We start from the raw sequence: 20,541 nt of genomic DNA, 5'->3' as shown, positions 1-20,541 counted from the left end.
GGCATGATACATGCTTTCGAGCAGTGGTGAAAAGAAGGCTATGACAAATTGAATGATGGTTAGTTTCCCCTTTTTTATGGCTCAAGATTGACCTTGGCTTCTAAGACGCCTTCTGAATACAGAAAGGAAGAAAAATGGCAAGTTAAGAAACAATAATCTATTTTCTTCTCATCTATCATGTCACATTTTTACTGTTTAATATTTCAGGATATAGTCGAGCAAGTATGAAGTGTTACACATCCCACCAAGGAGATAGAAAATGCTTTTTCCCAAGGACAGGAAGTCATAGCAAATTATACAGATGATTAGCAAGCAATCTATTTCATGAGACTACAAGGAACTTGTGCTAACTGTCAAAGCACTGGAATTTGGAAAGAAAATCGTCTGCTGGAGGAAATTCAATCAGATTTGCTCAAAGATGTGACATTTTAGAAGTAGTCCCCAAGGAAAATGGATTACTCTAGAAAGTAGAAGTGAAATTGTTTAAGATATGGGATTAATGATGTAATTTGCCAAATAGCTTTTACCTTTCCACACAGTTGTACGTGCAATATTTTATCAATCTAGGTGCAGGTTTATATATTTACATATAAACATATATATTTGTAATCTATGAATACAGTCACATGTTTACATAAACATACACACATTTCAACCACTACGTTAAAATTATTCTACCAACATCATGTCTAGGGATGTAAAAAAAAAAATGTATGCAGAATAACTCCTATTTTAGGTGTATATTTACAGCAGGTAGATATTTCACTAAACCCCTCTCCAACATACATACCTTAAATTTTAAGGCAGGTGGGTTTGAGACAGTGGATGCCGTTAACTCACGTAACCTCTCTTCTATCTCTCTCACCCTAGAAAATAGAGATCACTCTGAGATCCAATTAAAAAATGTAGCCTTAACCTCCTTAATCCAAACCGGCGCTCCTGTGGGGTCCAACAGTTTTGCATGCTGGGAAGAGGCAGTTCTGGCATCAGTATTTCTTGGAGCCAGTTTGACAGATAAAGAATCAATGTCTGTGAAATCCTGTGGCTCTGCCCACAAAAGGATTCAATCAAGACACAACAGTTTCCTTGTTCACCACCCCAAACGTCTGCCCATCCCTGTTCCTCAGAAGGGGGTAACTCACCTCCTGTTTCCTTGGTGTTTTTTGCAGTCAAATCACCTGGTCTTTTTGGTTTTTAAAAAACAAACAAACAAAACAGAACAAAGAAAAAAACGGCAGAGCGACAGGAAACTCCATAGCCTAAGCATTATGGAGTTCTGTATTGTCATAGAATATCTAAAGAGTGCTGTCCCACCCTTTCAACTATTATTAAAAAAGGTTGTTCATGTCTTCTTCTGCTTAGCCTGAGTTAAAAATGTAGCTACAATATAAATCATAGAATGGCTTGGGTTGGAAGGGACCTTCCCAGCTCCCCCAGTGCCACCCCTGCCATGAGCAGGGACATCTTCACCAGCTCAGGTTGCTCAGAGCCCCGTCCAGCCTGGCCTGGGATGTCTCCAGGGATGGTTCAGCCACCACCTCTCTGGCCAACCTGGGCCAGGCTCTCACCACCCTCAGTGTATAAAAAATTTCTTCCTCCTGTCCACACTGAATCTCCCTCCTTTAGTTTAAAACCATCACCCCTTGTCCTATCACAACAGGCCCTGCTGAAAAGTCTGTCTCCATCTTTCTTATCGGCCCCTTTTAAGTACAGAAAGGCTGGACTAAGGTCTCTCCAGAGCTTCTCTTCTCCAGCTGAACACCCCATCCGGAAGGTAAAACTGCCCCAGATCCCAGCACCAGAGCATCACACCCTCGTCAGAGCAGGAAAACACCATCTCCTTCAGTTCCACAGAAGCATCACATAAGCAAATATATTAAGCATAACCTCTGCCATCCTGATTAGAAAGAAGCAAGTCTGGAGCATTACATTCAAAAAAGTTTGTATGCTTTAATAAGCCTGATTCAGTCTTAAAAAATACAGCATACAGAATTCAAGACTCTTGTGAACTGCTGCTGAAAGGTTTCAATACACAACCTCACATGCTGTATGTATGTTATTCTACAATGTAGAATATTTATACATGCTACGACACACCTTACTCAGGCATAAGCATTTACAGAAATCCGTTATGTGTTTGCCATCCTTAAACACTAGAAATCCAGAAATTATAGCATGTCAGTAGTATATTTTCTATCATTTCAGACTGAATCACACTAAGATGGCTTCTGAAATGGAGAGCCACTCTATACAGAAGCACCAGTCTCAAGTGATACTTGGATTACTGTGGATTTAACCTGATGGCACGTCGGAGGATGCCTAAGGAGCTGGAGCATGAGTGTGAAAATGGTAATTTTCCCCTGATCATATGGTAGGGCTATGTCCCTACCACTAGACAACTTCATTAGGTTTCTTACTTCTCTCAGAAAGATTTCACTTTATCCAGCTTTGCAGCTGACAGAGATGTCCTGTGCCAATCCCTAATTACACAAATATCCATTTCAAGCACTGCAGGAGATCTGATGCTCTGTTAATGCTTCCAAAGTACCGCCAAGAAGGAACCAAAAATGTGATCATGCTTTATCCTCACCTCCCACTTGAAAGATTGAAGCTCAAGCTACTGTTACGAGATTCTCTATCTATGGGTGTCCCATAGCACCTCAATATCCAGGTTAGGACAGGGAGGTCACCTAAACAGCGTGGGGACACCACGATGATCTGACAATGAGAATCCCCACCACTACTGAAACCAAGATCCTGTTTGTCACAGGGGGCAGCACTGCCTTGCACCCCAAACAGCTCAAACATTTCTAGATGGCAGCAGAAAGAAGTCAGTAAATGATCCGCCACGGAATAGCAACCCCCTAAACCAAAACACAGCAATTACAACATCTGTATCCAGCTGCTGGAGCTCCATTTCCAAGCTGAGCCTAAGAGAAAACTTGTCATTTTCCTCTAGAAACTTCAGAACTTCACTGCTCAGGTTCTACTCAGTATTCCAGCTCACTGCCCACCTGCGAGCTACTTTGTTGTGTTTCTCCTCAAGCAGGACTAATGGCCTGACCGCCTCCTTTCTTCCTGGCTGTCATCTGCTCCCAGTGCATCTGGCCAGCGAGCAGTAAGCAGCTCGTTGTTTGGTTCTGGTACAGCCGTGGGATGTGGATTCAGAGCTCCTATTAGCAGCGTTTAGCATTTACCACTGCCACTCAGCACCAGCAGAAGAACATCAACCACAAAAGATAACAGCCATGGTGGATTCTGGAAACACTCAACGGCATCATCTAGGGATGTGGACTCAAATGGCATCATCTAGGGATGTGGTTTTCTCCTTTAACAATCAGAAGTGGATGCATTACCGTTGTTCAGCTATGTAAAGCTGTTCAAGTAAATGTTGCTCCTCATAGCTCATCCAACGGTCTTCAAGCTTCTCTTTCTCCTTCTGCAGCGACTGTTCATAAAGCCTGAAGGGGTTCCAGCCAGTCATGATGTCGTAGGTGATGACGCAGCCCAGCGAGTGGGACACGATAGAGACTTTCCCTCCTTTCTCCTCAAACTCTGGATTCCGGGAGCAGAAGAGTGTGTACAGCCGGTTCAGCTCCTGCTCCAGCCCTTTCACCAGCTGTTTCAAGAAAGTAAGGAAAAGAAGTTTAATATCAACGTCGTATCACTGCTGTTCATGTATGTTCACATACTACACTAACCAGCCTCTCGAGCAGCTATCTAGGATAAGCGTAATAGAATCCCAGACACATGCCAACCCTCTAATGCACTTCAAAAAAATCTATTTAAAGCTGCCAGAGAACTTTTCATCACTTGTCACAAAAGTTCATGCTGGCCTCAGTTCCACAATAGACAGAGACACCTGATACACAGCGGAGAACCCAGGAACCCTGAAAAATGAACTCTGCACTACTTAGCAACAAGAGAAATACAGTTTTTTGTAGGCTTATTGCTAGCACTGGGAGCTTAAAAGGTTCATAGCAATCTCACCACCATTGCTGCTATCAGAAAAAGAAATATTATTAGGTAGCTGAGGGCTTAAAATGATATTGCCAGCTGAAGGACTTATGCAAATCTCATTTTAATGAAAGGTAGCATCAAATCCACAGGTAAACTTTGAAAGCCTCTCTTCTCCTAGTGCCAGCCTAATCATGCACAGAGCACCAAGGCTGCAAAAAGATTACCATTACTCCATACATAATGTAGTCAATACAGAAAAAAAACGTATAATTCCTACAGAAACTAATCGTAAAACATCCCCACAAGGGTTTCCAGGAAGTGTGACACACAGAAGGTGCTACTGGGTGATGCACTGTCACTGGAGTCAGTATCCCTGCAGGGGTTGAACAGAGATGAGGTTCTCAGGGACATGGGTTAGTGCCAGGGTTGAGTTAACAGTTGGACTCGATGATCTTAAGGGTCTTTTCCAACCAAAACAATTCTATGATTGATTCTAAGAATCTCAGGTCTATGGACTCCCATTGCTCTGAATATGCAGGTACATGAAAATGCCGTAAAAACCCTTCCCATTTCTAAGCTGCTGACACAGACCCACTTTAGACAGCCATTTCTGCTCCAAATAAACTACTTTGATTGTACTTTTTGCTGTTTCTCAACTCTTTTCACTCTTAAAACTCTGTATTTTGATTACTATGGATGACCATTATGTACTTGCAAATTGTTTGCTTTCTTTATTCAGGGTCTCTCAGAAGGAAACTTTGCTTACGTTCCTAAATCCAGTCTGTTTTAGCTTCTATGCCCTCCTCTAGTAAAACCTGCATAAAACCGCACTTACTTCGTCTCTGTAAAGAGGACTTGTATAATACATTATATCCATTGCGCTGCTGTTCAACATATCCCTTATACTTCGTACTTTATCTGGAGTAATGGAGTCCACAGTGTCTGAGGAAAAACAAAAAACAAAGAAGATACTTGAGTTACATGTGGCAGAACGATAAAATCCAAACAAGGCACATGGAGAGAACACGATGTGAAACTTCTGGGGACAATTTTGCAGACTGCAGCTGCTGGAACAGCAAAAGAACCAATAAGTGAGAGATGTACCTCCATCGAGGGTAAGTTTTGATCTCCATTCAACTGGGAGAAATTCAACATGCGTTGCAAGATTGGAAAAATACTTCTCTTCTACTCTTCTTACAGTATCTCGCAACCTTAAAGAAAGAAAAGAGAACACGTTCCTGTATAAACTACTGTTAGTGCTCTTATCAAATAAAGCCAGTATATCCAGGAACAGCACATTTCTCCCTGTTCAAGTATGGCAATACATACTTACTAACATAGGTAATAGCTCACCTCATGCTTTTGTTATAAAGTACTTAAATTCTCATAAAATGAAAATTAAGAATTTTCCCACTGCCTTGAAATCTTGAATCCACCAAAATCAATAATGTAGGCCAGTATGTAAGGAAGATAATTCAGAATTTTATTTTAATTTCACATCAAATTGGAAGGCTTGAGAGAAAAAGGATCATTTATTAGCATTTTAACTTGCAGTAGCAGATGGACAGGCTAAGTTCCTTTTAAAAGGCTTTTCCCTTTGAAAGCATATCTGAACATGAACATTGACGCACCTCTGAAGGGATGTGCGAAACTTTAAAGTACCTCGGAAACAAAGTACATCTGACCCTTTTTGTTGTTTGGGGAGAAGGGGAATAACAGCGAGATATATTATTTTTAAAATGCTACATTACTAGTGTTGTGTGAAAGACTGATCAGCAAAATATGAAAATCGCCATGAAATTATGCAGCTTAGTGAAATATCCATGCATTCTACCAATCCGTGCGTTCTATCAACAGCATCCAGCAACCAAACTGGAGAAAGCATCATATTTTTTTCCCCTATTTTTAAAGCAAACTCCTTTTAACGTTTGTTGCAACCACATGCACGATGACATTAATCTCCTATCTGCACTTCTACCAGTCCAAATGCAATTTAGTAAGTTTAACCCCCTGAGATGCTTTCCTTGAATATATTAACGCTCCTCTGTTCTCCTCCAATAGAAATGAGAGAGTTTAGCCTAAATCTCTACCAACACACCTAAAAAGCTAAAAATTACAGGAAAAATTTTACAGGAAATCTTGTTTTAAGATTCCAGCAGCGCATATTTAATGCACTGAAAGGCTTCTGAGAGGCTCTGCAATCTGTAAGGGTTTGCACACCACTGGAAATTTACCAAAATTGCTATTCTGGAGTAATTATTATAATGATAACCCACAATTAAAATGCTTTCTAATGGGACTTGCAATAAAAATGTAATTGGTGATTATGGAACACCAAGTTGATGTTGCTTGTGCAGACGTCAATTTTTGTGCTACAAGCAGCATCACCGGCAAATATAATTTTTGAATCAAAACAGGAGATTCAGACAGAGGCACAGACACCAGCTTTGGGGTAAGAGCAGCCAAGAACTACCACAACATTACAGCTACCATGGAAATACACCGAATAGTTACTTCATTCAATTTGCAAGCACAGGAGCTGATGAAATTTAGAGGGTCAGTCTAAAGGTCTGACCTTTACCTAACTCAGGTAAAACAATAGGATTTTGTTTTAACTAAGGTAGGAAAAATGGGTAGTAACATTCCTTAATTCTAAATACTAAATTTGTCTCACTGCCAGAAGCTGTCCTGAGGAGCCCCGTACCCCTGAGGCCCCAGAGGAGGGCAGGACAATGGAGGAGTTTGTCTCGGTTGATGAGGACCAGGTTAGGGAGCAATTAGGCAATCTGGACATCCATAAATCCATGGGTCCGGATGGGATGCACCCGCGGGTGCTGAGGGAGCTGGCTGAGGTAATTGCTGGACCACTCTCCATCATCTTTGCCAAAGGGAAACAGGAGAGGTGCCTGAGGAATGGAGGAAAGCAATTGTCACTCCAGTCTTCAAAAAGGGCAAGAAGGAAGATCTGGGTAACTACAGACCAGTCATCCCTGGAAAGGTGATGGAGCAACTTATTCTTGGTGCCATCTCAAGGCATATCAAGGATAAGAGGGTCATTAGGGGCAGTCAACATGGCTTCACCAAGGGGAAGTCATGCTTGACCAACCTCATCACCTTTTATGAGGACATAACGAGGTGGATAGATGATGGTAAAGCAGTGGATGTGGTCTATCTTAATTTCAGTAAAGCATTTGACACAGTCTCCCACAGCATCCTCACAGCTGAACTGAGGGAGTGCAGTCTGGACAACTGGGTAGTGAGGTGGACTGTGAACTGGCTGAAAGGAAGAAGCCAGAGAGTTGTGGTCAATGGGACAGAGTCCAGTTGGAGGCCTGTATCTAGTGGAGTCCCTCGAGGGTTGGTACTGGGACCAGCACTATGCAATGTATTCATCAACGACTTGGATGAGGGAAGAGAGTGACGGTCAGCAAGTTTGCTGATGACACCAAGCTGGGAGGAGTGGCTGACACGCCAGAAGGCTGTGCTGCCATCCAGAGACCTGGACAGGCTGGAGAGCTGGGCGGGGAAAAAAATAATGAAATATAACAAGGGCAAGTGTAGAGTCTTGTATCTGGGCAGAAACAACCCCAGGTTCCAGTATAAGTTGGAGAACAACCAGTTGGAGAGCAGTGTAGGGGAAAGGAACATGGGGGTCCTGGTGACAGCAGGGTGAACATGAGCCAGCACTGGGCCCTTGTGGCCAGGAAGGCCAATGGTACCTGGGGTGGGTTAGAAGGGGGTGGTCAGTAGGTCAGAGAGGTTCTCCTGCCCCTCTACTCTGCCCTGGGGAGACCACACCTGGAATATTGTGTCCAGTTGTGGCTCCTCAGTTCCAGCAGGACAGGGAACTGCTGGAGAGAGTCCAGCGCAGCCACCAAGATGCTGAAGGGAGTGGAGCATCTCCTGTGTGAGGAAAGGCTGAGGGAGCTGGGGCTCTGGAGCTGGAGAAGAGGAGACTGAGGGGTGACCTCATTCATGTTTATAAATAGGTAAAGAGTGAGTGTCAGGGGGATGGAGCCAGGCTCTTCTCAGTGACAACCAATGATAGGACAAGGGGCAATGGATTCAAACTGGAACACAGGAGGTTCCACTTAAATATGAGAAGAAACTTCTTCTCAGTGAGGGTGGCAGAGCCTGGCCCAGGCTGCCCAGGGAGGTTGTGGAGTCTCCTTCTCTGCAGACGTTCAAACCCGCCTGGACACCTTCCTGTGTAACCTCATCTGGCTGTTCCTGCTCCGGCGAGGGGATTGGACTGGATGAGCTTTCGAGGTCCCTTCCAATCCCTGACATTCTGGGATTCTGTGATTTAATATGTGTAAGGACACCAGCTCCCCTCCACAATCTAGAAGCACAAGTTCAGCAAAATGAGAGATTAGGTTTCAGTGAAAAAAATATTCCAAATAACAATATCAAAGTACGTACAGTAAAATACAAGGATACCCCCAACATGATTTTCTTTTAAGTTAACATTATACTGGTAATGCCAGAATATTGCACTTGATGGCAAATAAAAACCCCTCCAATTAAGTATATTATGCCATAGTATCTTAGCTTATATTTCACAGAAATGCAGAATATACTGTCAGATTCCTTAACTAACCCTCCCTATGTTACCAAAGCGGCTCTCAGCACATCATTCTGTTCACGTTGGGTCAGCTGAATGATGGTTCCAGCCTGGAGGAGGGAGGAACCGCCTCTCCCCAGACGAGTTCTGCAGTTAATATCGGCACTGACACAAACAGGTTGTTGTACCAGCTGCTGTGCTACATTTAGATAATAAATGTGTTTAACCACACTGTGAAACAACAAAATCATGTCACATCTACCCAAGACCTGTTCATTCAAGCATCGATAAAATGCATCTTTTCCATTTACCTTACAGGACATCCTGCAACCACAGCGTCTAACCACATTAATGATTAGATTGAAATCCATTCCTTAATGAAATTAGCGCATATAATTTTAAATTATCCTGGAAGAAGAGTTCTGTTTTCACCTCTGTAACCAACAGGATCTGCCTAATGATGCAGACGCATCACATACGCTGCACCAATTTCTCCTCGAGGCAGTGACCTGAGGACAGAGCATCTCAAATGAGCTCTGGTAGGGTCTCTCACCAGCCTGGGCTACATACAGAGTATTCCACATCTGGGTTATAAGTTGTATTTTTGCACCTCTCTTTTCATTTGTTTTTAGGACCACTTGTTCATGTGAGGCTTTGGTTTTGTGCTGCAAACTAAAGTAAATACAGCTTGAAATAAATACAAAAGTTTTATCTCAGGGTAGAATGAACCCAAAAAGAAGCAACAATAAATGTATGTGGCAAAGGCCAAAATGCACAAGACAGTTTTTTGTGGAAAGGAAGACACCTGAACAAGTATTCCCTTCTGCAGATCCAAGCACCATATCAAAAAAATGCAAGGTATCATGGAGTTTGCTTCATCTGTGTTCTCACCCTCATTGTAAAGAATTTCTTCCTCATGTCCGGCCTGAATCTCCCTCCTTTAGCTTAACACCATCACCCCTCGTCCTATCACAACAGGCCCTGCTAAAAGGTCTGGCCCCATCTTTGACTTCTTGAGCTTGTCCAGGTCCCTCTGGATACATCTGCTGGTGGCACCATGATATGGGGCAAGGGAAGAAGAAGTGGAGACACTGATGGGCAGACCTAGGGCTTAAGTGGCATCTGCGCACAGAACTCCACAAACAATCTTCCAAGTGCATGAAATAACTCTGTCCTGTTTTTTTTTTTTTAATATTTTAATAGTCCCACTAGCTCCCCAGTTCCCTTCTCACCAGCATGTGCTTCACTTGACCATTATTCCGACAACCAGGAAGAACAACGGAGATTCCCCTCTATTTTAACAAAATGAAAAACCTCTACCCGCTTGGCAAAGTGACTGCCCACAGCTGCTAGAAATTCAGGGGCCAGACCCTTAAAAGCGCAAGCGCTGGCCACAGAAACAGAATATATCTTTGCTCTTCTGGCTTGCAGCTAGTCCATACATTTGAATTAAGGTAGAAAATAGCGTACCCACAATTTAATGACTCAGGAAAGAGGAGAACACGGAAAAAGTTAAACATACAGCTTAAACCAAAGGGTCTGTTTTCATTTATAAAGTCAGCCTCATATCCAGGCTTGAGTTGGTATGGCAAATATTACAAAGCACTCACATAGCTGTATTTTTGATGATCCTTCCTTGGTCCATTTTCTGCCCAATACCATGCACGACAAACACAATGTGACTAGTTTGCGGTGGTTTGTCTTCTAACGTGGCTTCTTCTACGTAGCCTCTATGTAGCCTCGTCCCACTACTTGAAGCTGTAGAGAAAACATTATCCTAGGTCAGTTACATTCTCTGAAGTGCAAAACGGTCTTATATGTTGACACGAACTTGGCTTTTTTTAAGACCAATAAAGTATTTTGAAAATAAGGTTATGTATAAAGGGAATAGCATGTATTTTTTAATATCTGCGATTTTAATCCCCCGAGAGATTTGAGCAACTAGGTGCTATTAATTGTATCAATCAATGTACTAACAGGCCATTTCCACTGTAAAGATAACTAATTTCAGAAACGTTTTGAAAAATAACTTTTTAGAAAACAGTTGTACAATTGTCCATCCACTTTTACAACACAATACCCTCCCTCTGTGTGCCTCAATCATTAAACTTCCTCCTATCTCCACCTTACTCCCACAGTCTCGAAGAATCATGGAAATGATCTGGCCACATAACTGACAAGTGTTGTCACTCTCTGACCCAATTAAGAGAGCTGGCTGCAAAGCTTTCCAATTTTTCCTTTTGGTGGGGAAAACCTGTATTTTATTTCAAGCTGATCCAAACTCCAATTTCCCCAGTTGTTCTCTAGTTCAGTGACTGGGCCAAAAATCAATTACCCAGGGCAAATCTGGGTGTTCTCTCACTGCCAAACCCACTGTCATGGCGTGTCTGCATCCCCCTCTAGTGACAGACCCACAGACAGGACCACAGCATTACACAGGAATCCCAAATTGCTTTGTTTTTAAAGAGGAAAACACTACAAAAACACTAAGGGTAGTTTTTACACAGGACAGGTTTTGTTTCTCAAGTGGGCCTCTGTTGGATATTTCCCCCCACAAGTTGTTTAGGGCACATCTTACTTATTATTTATTACACACTATCCAAATAATATTCTCGATACAGAATACTTCATTTCTTCTGGAACTGAAGCACTGAATTATATTAATTCTCGGCAAACATTAATTAAGTATCTACCCAAGAGCCCTGTGGGTAAGAGGGCATTAATTACAGGACAGAGGCACGGAGATTAAAGCCAAACCTACCACATGAGAGACCAAGGAACAAAACAAATGTGTATGTTCTTGTTTTTCTAGTTGTACAGCAGTGCACAGGAGCACCATGACAAGTTCCAATGTCCTAGGTTGGCAATAATCTGCCGTTTCCTTGAGAGGGACCATCCTCTCTCCCAACCATCTCAGCCTCGCTGGCTTTACGACTGGTAGTTTTGGGCTTCAATGAGCCTGGATTCCTGCTGTAAACAATTTCTAAGCGCTACACCCCTTGTCTCCCTTCACACGTCTGTTTAACAAACTGAAAAAAACAGGAGCTGGTGAGAGGGAAAGGTATGATCATGTATTTAAGCAATGAATCACAGTATGCAGGTACACAGCGGTGAAGTCAAGGTTGCAAAGGGAACTGTAATTCTTATATTGCAGACACTAGACTGCTGCTGTAATATTTTCATATACGTATTAGGTAATGCTAACTGCTGCATCCAAAATAATCATAAAATACGTAATAAAAATAAGTCAGACTATTCTAAGGATCCTAATATACTTCTCTGTGAAAACTGCAATGGCCGAAGTGGGTTAATCACACATTAAAACTTTAACCTTGAAATCTACTTCTAGCATTAAAGTAACAAACTTAAAATGCCGGTATTTACAATATTCTTTACAAACTCTGAGAAATATTACCTTTGGAAAATCCCAACTTTTGTGTAACAGTTCTTGCAATTTTAGATGTTGTTGCATCACTGTAAAGATAAACTTCATCCACACTGTGCCAGTCCACATGGTTGCGACTCAACTTTAGACTATGAATAGCTGCAGTAAAAAGGAACGACATCTAATGTAGATGGGTAAGAGGAAAAAAGAAGTCTCTGAACAGAGAGAGAAAAGAGTAATTTACATACAGGTTAAAAATCTAGAGCTCCATTATAACTAAATCTATTACTTCTTACCTTGAAAAGTTTTTACATTTAGGATTTATCTCAGCAGGACAAGCAGCTGTTTGGAAAGCACCTCTGAGGACATTTCACATCCTTTTCCTCCCACCCTCATTTTACGATGGTAGGCTTTCAAAATATTCCCTTAGCTGAAAACAAAAACCAGGGGGAGGCAGGGCAACGCATCCAAAATACTGGATGATGACCAGGTAGCTGCCCCATGCACTATTTTCACTAGAAAAAGAACAATTTCACCCCTGTCTTTTCTTTCCTGTGTATGAGCAGTGAGAACCCATTTTTGACTGTCCACTGCAGTAACACAGAGGCTTTCAAGGCTCCATTACTAGAAGGCTCCGTGGCATTTCTATCCTTTCAGAAACATCTAGGAGATGGAAACGCAGCTCAATGAGAAAGCCTCTGAATGAGTAATTTCTGGCATGGAACAGAATCTCACTCGTCCAAAAGCCACTAAGAGCTCTAGTGGGTTTTTTTTGTGTAGTTATTGTGTTTTCCACATTTGAAACCGATTGAGCTCTAGGACCAACCTCATGACACGCTATCCTATTGTCAGGATTAAGCACAGCAGGCACAGTTTAATGCAAGTCAGAATGTCTCATCTAAGGCTTAGAGATTGCTTGAGCACACGCGGCTGAGAGCATCATTTGGCTGCTATTGTTCTTCCTTAAACTCTGAAGTTCTGGTATGTAAACCCAAAATACAGCTGTAGATTTTAAAACCTGTTTTTAATTTATTTAAAAACAAACGCAAAGCCATTAAAAAGGCTATTCCTCTTAATTAAACTGGGCTGTTTCACATTGCTGTCATTTTAATAACGCACTTCACCACCTCTTCATTCATTAGTGTCACTATTTGTTCTGCAAGCACCTACTCTTAATTTTTTAATTCATGCATATTCATTAGCACAACTGAGCATGATCTGGAAAAAATATACAAAATAATTTCAAAATTACGAACACAAAACAAAAGGCAGAAGTATTTTCTTATTGCTCCAGACAGTAGTTATGCTTATTTGCCTTTAACAGAATTCAGTTCCACGTGTGAGAAGAAGCAGGAAAAAGTTTAATAGTAAACATTTTGATTTCAGGCATTTTCATTTGGACCCAATTATAGAAAAATATAACTGAAAGAAGTCAAAAGGCAAACATTTATGCATGTCAAAATAAATCCTTACACTTTATCCCCAGGAGCTAAGGGTGTGACAAGAATAACTCCAAACCACCCATGTGCATTTAAATTTCAAATTGAGGGTGCAGCTTTCAGAAATCTGGTTCCACGGTCACTGAAGTCAGTAGAAGTTTAATCACTACTGGCTTTAACGGTGGCAGAGGAATATCAGTGACAAGGACTTTTGAGCCTTCTGCAATCATTAATGGCTCCTCTAAGATCTACTCCCACTTGCAGAAACAAATTTGCACATCAGCTGCTAGCAAGTCCAAAGTTGCTTCCTGCAACCCAGCAGTCTTTATCACATAATCTATACAGCTTGTCCTTTTTATACGGTGCGTCCAAAGTCTCATGTCATTCCAGTACTTACAAAAAAAGCCAAAGTAAAAATAATTCACAACATAAAATTAAAGATGTGTGCATTATTTAAAAATATAAACCAAAACATTATCTAGTATAAACCTTCCTTTCCTTCTCTGACATAATTCATCTTATACCAGGTCTGGGGTGCTTCTAAAAAAAGTTGCTTTTAGTTTATTGAAAAAGCCAAACCACATATAAAGAGTGTAAGAAACAAATGTTTACAGTTTTCACAGTCACATTTATAATAAAGATTACAGCACAATACTGTTAGCGTCTACTTTTCTCTCAGATTCACAACACTTCTACTTTTCTTCTAAGATCTACGATGCTTTTTGCTTCTCTTTGGAAGGAAATGGCGTGAGTACAGCTCAAGAAACTGAAGCATGTAAATCTAACACATTTAACTGATACAAGCAAACTAGAATTTAATAAATTTAATTTTCCTAAACTAGGAGTACTACAAAAAAAAGAAATCTACAATTACTGTACCTTGGGAACGCTTGCGCTTAAGACCTGCAGCATCTGAATTCTCCTTATATCCTCTCCATTTGAACAAAGAAGGGAGGGAGAAAGGAGGGAGGTAGTAGAGAACTAAAAGTAAAAACACTGAGCTTCAAAGTAAAATTTTTAAAAGGGGTGTCATTTTTTTATTCATTAGTATTACCATTTTTAGAAAAAAAATAAGAAAAAGTTGGCATATTTACTGAAAAAGTATATACACTTAAAAAACTGGGTTTGTAGCAAAAGTGTCAGGTCACATTAGCCAAATTCATTTTCTTCACTCTTTATAAACAGTTAGGACATCACAACAAAGCTAAAGGCATTAGTAAATGACAGCTGGAACACAGTGTAATCACACTCACTAAATGCCTTCGCATTTACTCGTACAAAAGCACAAACGCTCTGTTTGTATAGGGTAGAACACAGTAACCCTTCCTAACTGCACACCGAACATTTTGGAAAAACAAAACCAAACTCAATTTCAAGCATAGCTCTATTATTTTCCCCATAGAGGGGGAGAAGTCCATAACTTTTATTAGACTTTCAATCTTCTTATTTCATTCCTCATGAGGATACTGAAATATTGCACAGCAATTCAAAAGATTCTTTTTTTCAGGGACTTACATATTGGTGCTGTGTGGTTATGGAAGAAATATTAAGGTAAGTGAAAGCTGTTGCTAAGGAGCAGGTGAGGTTATGTGAATGGGGAGAAGCTGCTCTTGGCACTTACACAACAGAATTATATTGACTGTTCATTCTGTTATGATGGAGGTTCCTAAGCAAGGCTGGAAGAGAGGTCCTGCAAATCTACGAGTTCTGTGTTACTGCTCTGTGGGCCCTCACTCATATAAACCATCTTAATTTCAAAATGCTTTAGCCTCAAAAACCTGATATAGTGTTTAAATCCAGTGAGAAATCACAAGGCTCCAGCCTGGCTTCTGAATGCACCAAGTCATTAAGCTGCAATTAACTGAAATCAGTTAGTCTGCTGGAGAGCAGGGAGAAATGCAACATAATGACGTCTTCCCTGACAAACACCAGGAATTATTAATACTCTATAATCCACACTTATGACAGTATAAAAAGTGATATTCCATGCTTGTGGCAAGGGCTTTGAGCGCCACAGCGATGCTGGTCCAGGACCGCCTTCACCCCCTCAGCTAACAGCTCCGCCAGCAGATGCCTCAATACAGATGCAAATTAAGTATATTACTGTTGCACATCAGTTTTCTAGAGAGGAAAATTAGGCTTATAGCTACTGCACTTGGAACTTAATGGAATAATTTTATTTACAGAACAGTTTACTGGCTGTGGCAACTCAAGAAGAATATACACAGGAAATTCAAGTAAAGTATGAGAATAAAGTCTTCTGTATGGTCAGGCTGGTCCAATACTGAAAGAGATTGCCCAAAGACGTTGTGGAGCCTTCATTGCTGGAGGTATTTGAAACCCCACTGGAACATCCTGAGCAACCTTCTCTCATTGTCTCTGCAGCTTTGAGCGAGAAGGTTGGACTAAATAATCTCCAGAGATCCCTCTGATCTGCATGACTCTGATTCTATCATGTGAATCTGGCTTCCCCATCTAAAGGATAACTTGGCCAGCTGTGATAAAAATTCATTGTTAATATAAGCTGGTGATGAACAGAAAAAATTTTCTTTGAAATCTAAGGCAAAACAAACTATTCCAAACGCAATTTTTATAGATTTTGTGGCATCTAACCACATGCTGAGACTCCATAAGAAAAATCAATAAACTTATGTCATTTCAAAATCAATGCATTAAAAAAATTCATGCTGATTCTGACTCAGGATTTTTTTTCTACGTTTCTTATCATCTATCACAGAATCATAGACTTGACCACAGGATAATTTCTGTCAAAGGGACTGCTGGGGCTCCTCTGCTCCAATCCTCTACACTGAGCAGGATCAACTTCTAAGTTGGGTCCAATTTCACGTTTGGATCAGGTTGCTCAGGTGATTTCCAGCTGAATTTTGAGCATCTCTCTGTGCAAATACAATGAACTATGTCTATTCCTATCCTGCTATCGCATATATTAAGCTTTCAGCTTCACTTCATCCTAATTAAATCAACATTCCTGAAAAAGATGATGGAGCACCAGATGATAGGTATTCAACTATATTTATGATACTAACAGCTAATGAAGTATTGTTAAAGCAGAGATAGCAAATCTGAGGCTGCCAGAGGATATGATTTATACTGGGGACCAGTGTATGACATTTCCTTTGAACTTTGATTTACCATGTACCAGGCAGCTGTGGAGCTCTTGGTTTGTGGAAGCTTATCAAGTGACAAGCAGCAAATAGAAGCAAAGTGTGAAAGCCAAAAATACTGAACATTTGCTGTGCTACACTGACCCTAATTAACTAATTCAACAGCGTACGTCAAATAATAGATCAGCAATTTCAGAAGTCTGTTCTTAAAAACATTAATTGCATTTGTCTGAGATTCCCAAAACCAGTTACAGAACGTCCTCAGCCTGCTCATTAATATATAAGGGCCTCCATAACACAATGAATGCTCAAGATTTACTATAGCCGAAATCTACTCTAATAAAAATCAGAGGCTGAAATAGGACGGAAAACGAAATGCGATCTGTAAAACTGATACTGAATTAGGAATTAGGCTGAATTAGGAATGCTGGCCAGAGAGCTAATAGCCACTTTGCATTTGGACACTGGCTCTTCTTGTCCCATCAAGAGATTTCAGTTTGAAGCAAGATTTTGAACACAATTAAAAGATATGAAACACAAACCAAAATGGGAACAAGAAGTTTATCCGCTAATATAATTTTTAAGGCGTTCATCAAATGTGCTGTGGCAGGAAATCCTACAGCATCAAGATGCACTGAAAAATGGAAGAGCAAACTGATGCCTATAACAATGTTCCCCACTACGCAGGATGGAAAACCATCACAGGTGACACTTGTAAACTTAAGAAAAACAGACTCCAACTTTCCAGAGAACATACTATAAAAACAGTGATCTAAACAATCTTACCCTCCTTCCCATCAACAGGTTTTGATACTTCCACATCAAAGCTCTCCTGCAGCTGCTGGCCTTTGAAGCATTTGAGGTGCTCCTGTTCTATCAGGTTACTTTCCTCCTCTTCCAGAGGTTGCCACGTCCCATCAATAAACCACTGGCCACGCATAACCGGGATCTTTTCTGTTTCTGAAAAATCAAACAAGAGGGTTTTGGTTGTGGTTTTTGTTTGTTTGGTTTTTTTTTAAATGCAACAAATCACAAACTGACAGAGCAGGTAAGTGGGGAAGGGAATTCTCTCTGGGATTTGATGAAAAAGTTGCACTCCCGCTGCTGGGACCCCATACAAGGTAACCACAGATGCCTCCACAAACACCACCGCCTCTTCCCGTTGGGCTGAAATGAGCAGTGAAACTGGTGTGAACCCAAAACCAGCTGAGCTAACGAGGCCAAGTTTTCAGAATGCGCGTGAGGATGTGAAGGACGGACAGAAAGACACAGATTCAGCAAAATTTACTAAGCCTTAAGTTCAAACAACAGGCCAGCGTTACTGGGATAGACTCCTCTCTACCCAGGTGCCTTGTATTTTCAAAAAATTAGGAACTCATGCTCCTATATGAAATTTGACTGATAACAACCACTGGTTTCAAAGTTACCAAGAGGGTGCAGAATGAGGAGATACAAACCCACTGACTCCCATGCTGCAGGGAGCCTTGTTTCCTTTGGGAATAGCAATAGCCCAAATTAACACTCAATTAGCATTACAGGTGATTTTTAAAAGATGGGGTTTTTTTTAATAAAATCAGTCTTTCACCGTGGGCTGTTTTTGGTCATTGCCATTCTGGTTTCAGTTTCAGTGCTCCAAATGAGAAAGTTGGGTGCCCAGCATTTGTTTAGTTCCCCAAAGCAGCTAAGAACTCAACCACAAAAGGAGAGACTTGAAAAAGGAGATGGGAGAAAAAGAATAGGCTTTACTACTCAAAGATGTGTTCCTGCCTGGAAGGTGGGAAAATACCTGGTAAGGAGAGCTTGAAAAAGAAACAATAGATGCAAAGAAACAGAAAAGGAAAATGAGGTAAAAAACAAACAAGGAACAATAGAGAGCGTGGATATTTCAGAGTTACTGAGCCAAGGAAGGGACCTATCTCACCATGTTCCAGTATTTAAAGCGTGGCTACAAAGAAGATGGAGATTCTGTTTTTACCAGGAGTCACATGGAAAAGATGAGGGGCAATGCGGACAAGTTACTCCTGAGATTTTTCACGTGAGAACAATTGGGCATTGGAATAATCTCCAAGAGAAGTGGTGGATTCTTTGAAGATCAGCTCTACAGGGTGCTGAGGCAGCTTGTCTCAACCGTGCTTTGCCAAGAAAGGCTTGACCAGATGATATGATATGGGCTTAAACTCTGCCACGGGAAATTTAGGCTGGATATTAGAAAGCAATTCTTTACAGAGAGAGTGGTCAGGCATTGGAATGGCTGCCCAGGGAGGTGCTGGACTCGCCGTCCCTGGAGGTTTTTAAACTGAGACTGGACATGGCACTTAGTGCCATGATCTAGTAAATGGACTAGAGTTGGACCAAGGGTTGGACTCGATGATCTCTGAGGTCTTTTCCAACCCAGTCGGTTCTGTGATTCTGTGATCCTCGAGGTCCCTTCCAACCTGGGATTCTGTGATTCTATCTGATCTGTCACCAGACCGGTACAAATGCAGCTGGACGAGGTGACCCAGCCAAGGGCAGTGGTTTTTAGCCTGGCCACACTGCTCTGTTGGCACAGCCACATGCACAGGTCACCAAAGCATCTGCTTCCATCTGCTCGTTATGCCCGTGGGCACCAGGATACACCAGGAGTATCTTTCACACTAACCGCTTGCAGATGAGAATGTAACAGAGAATTGCAAGCACCTCCATAATGTACGTGGAACCTCTAACTGCTCTGAATTCTTCATCCCTCAGACCGCTGCACCTACCAGCTATGAAAGGAAAAGGAAAATCTCCTTGCAATGATCTCCCCACAGAGCAAACAACACACAAAACATTCCAAAGCCAATTCTGAAACCTTTCCCATAACAGATTCACAGGAAAACACTGTTTCAACAGTACTAGAAACGACAATAATCTCTTAACACTATTAACAACTCTGGTCGTGTTGGCCTGACCAAAACACAGACAGAAGTAGCACAGGACCTGGTTCTGCCATTCATCTTTTGTTTGCACAGCTAAAATAGCAACTCCAAACATGAGCCAATTGTTGTACACTGAATTTCTAATGTTTTGGATGCTGCACCAGATGAATCCAGAGGTTGAGGTGTTCAAAAGGCAAGGTTATTTAACGAAAATGAATCCCAATGTTATCAGAAGAACAAAAAGGTCTGAGAGGCTTCAAACTGACATTGTCACTACAAATGAGAGAAAATTCAATTGTCTATGAAAACTTAAACTCATTTTGGAGCCTGCATCCCATCAATGAAGTGTGAAACGCGAGTATTTAGTTTCCACAAAATGAAAATTAACTACAGCAATGTTAGCTGTCACCGCACACAGTAGCTTCTCATCATGAACTTGTCTTCACCTTCACTGTATTCCATTTTACACCTGCCAGATCTCTGCTCTTTTTAGTAGAGCTAATACACACAGATCCAGCGAGGCTGCCCTTACAAACAAAGCACTGTCTGTAGGGAAAAAAATGAAATGCACATAATACGCGAGCGCAGATAAAGGATCCCATTGTTGCTGAAGCAATGACACGACTACGTCAGATGTTAATCCTTACTGGGAAAATCTGTAAGCAATTCCTTAATTCTCAACTAAGCATTCTGATGAGGTTCCATTCATGGAATCCATAACAAGATTTCTTTTTTTTAAATAATAACCATATGAATACTATTTTGTACTCCAAATCAAACGAACACAAGACACGTCTTTTTCAGTTTTGAAGGGCTTCAAGGTTTTCACATGAGAATTTCCACCTACGTATTTCTAAAATTCTAAACATAAAGCATTAAAATAAAAGGGGGGGGGAACTTCTCCTTAACATCTGTGTTTTGGAAAGCGAACAACAGTGGCTATAATGTTATATATTAGGCTGGATTTCAGTCCAGGTCACAGTTTAACTCAAATCATGATCATTATAACCTACTGATCCTAAAAGCCACCAGCAAACGCAAGCGGCATGTTAGTCAAGAAGCAAAAGGGGTATATTAAAGGTATTAAGAATTACATGGAATACTCTGGATTTGGTGGGGAAATGAGGTGATTGCAACACAAGAGATTTTTCAGTATAACCTTTTGACT

The 20,541-nt window shown here is 41.1% G+C and overlaps 1 protein-coding gene across 2 annotated transcripts in view; it reads right to left on the bottom strand.

The window, feature by feature from the left end:
• DDHD1 (DDHD domain containing 1) overlaps window positions 1–20,541 on the bottom strand; it is a 37,531-nt gene that overhangs the window by 10,074 nt on the left and 6,916 nt on the right. Inside the window, exons 2-9 of one of the 2 annotated variants that reach the window (XM_082058110.1) lie at window positions 17,260–17,433; window positions 14,228–14,329; window positions 11,940–12,068; window positions 10,135–10,282; window positions 5,065–5,171; window positions 4,796–4,902; window positions 3,357–3,619; window positions 791–866 (exon numbers count right to left, since the gene is read on the bottom strand). In XM_082058110.1, the coding sequence (XP_081914236.1) occupies window positions 791–866; window positions 3,357–3,619; window positions 4,796–4,902; window positions 5,065–5,171; window positions 10,135–10,282; window positions 11,940–12,068; window positions 14,228–14,329; window positions 17,260–17,433 (1,106 nt within the window). The remainder of the gene's footprint in view (window positions 1–790; window positions 867–3,356; window positions 3,620–4,795; window positions 4,903–5,064; window positions 5,172–10,134; window positions 10,283–11,939; window positions 12,069–14,227; window positions 14,330–17,259; window positions 17,434–20,541) is intronic. The other variant, XM_082058111.1, reaches the window with a different exon arrangement.

Source organism: Streptopelia decaocto (genome assembly GCF_964273445.1).
Source record: "Streptopelia decaocto genome assembly, chromosome: 7".
Lineage (NCBI taxonomy): Eukaryota > Metazoa > Chordata > Aves > Columbiformes > Columbidae > Streptopelia > Streptopelia decaocto.
Note: the sequence above shows the minus strand (reverse complement) of the source record. Positions and strands in the feature narration are given on the sequence as shown.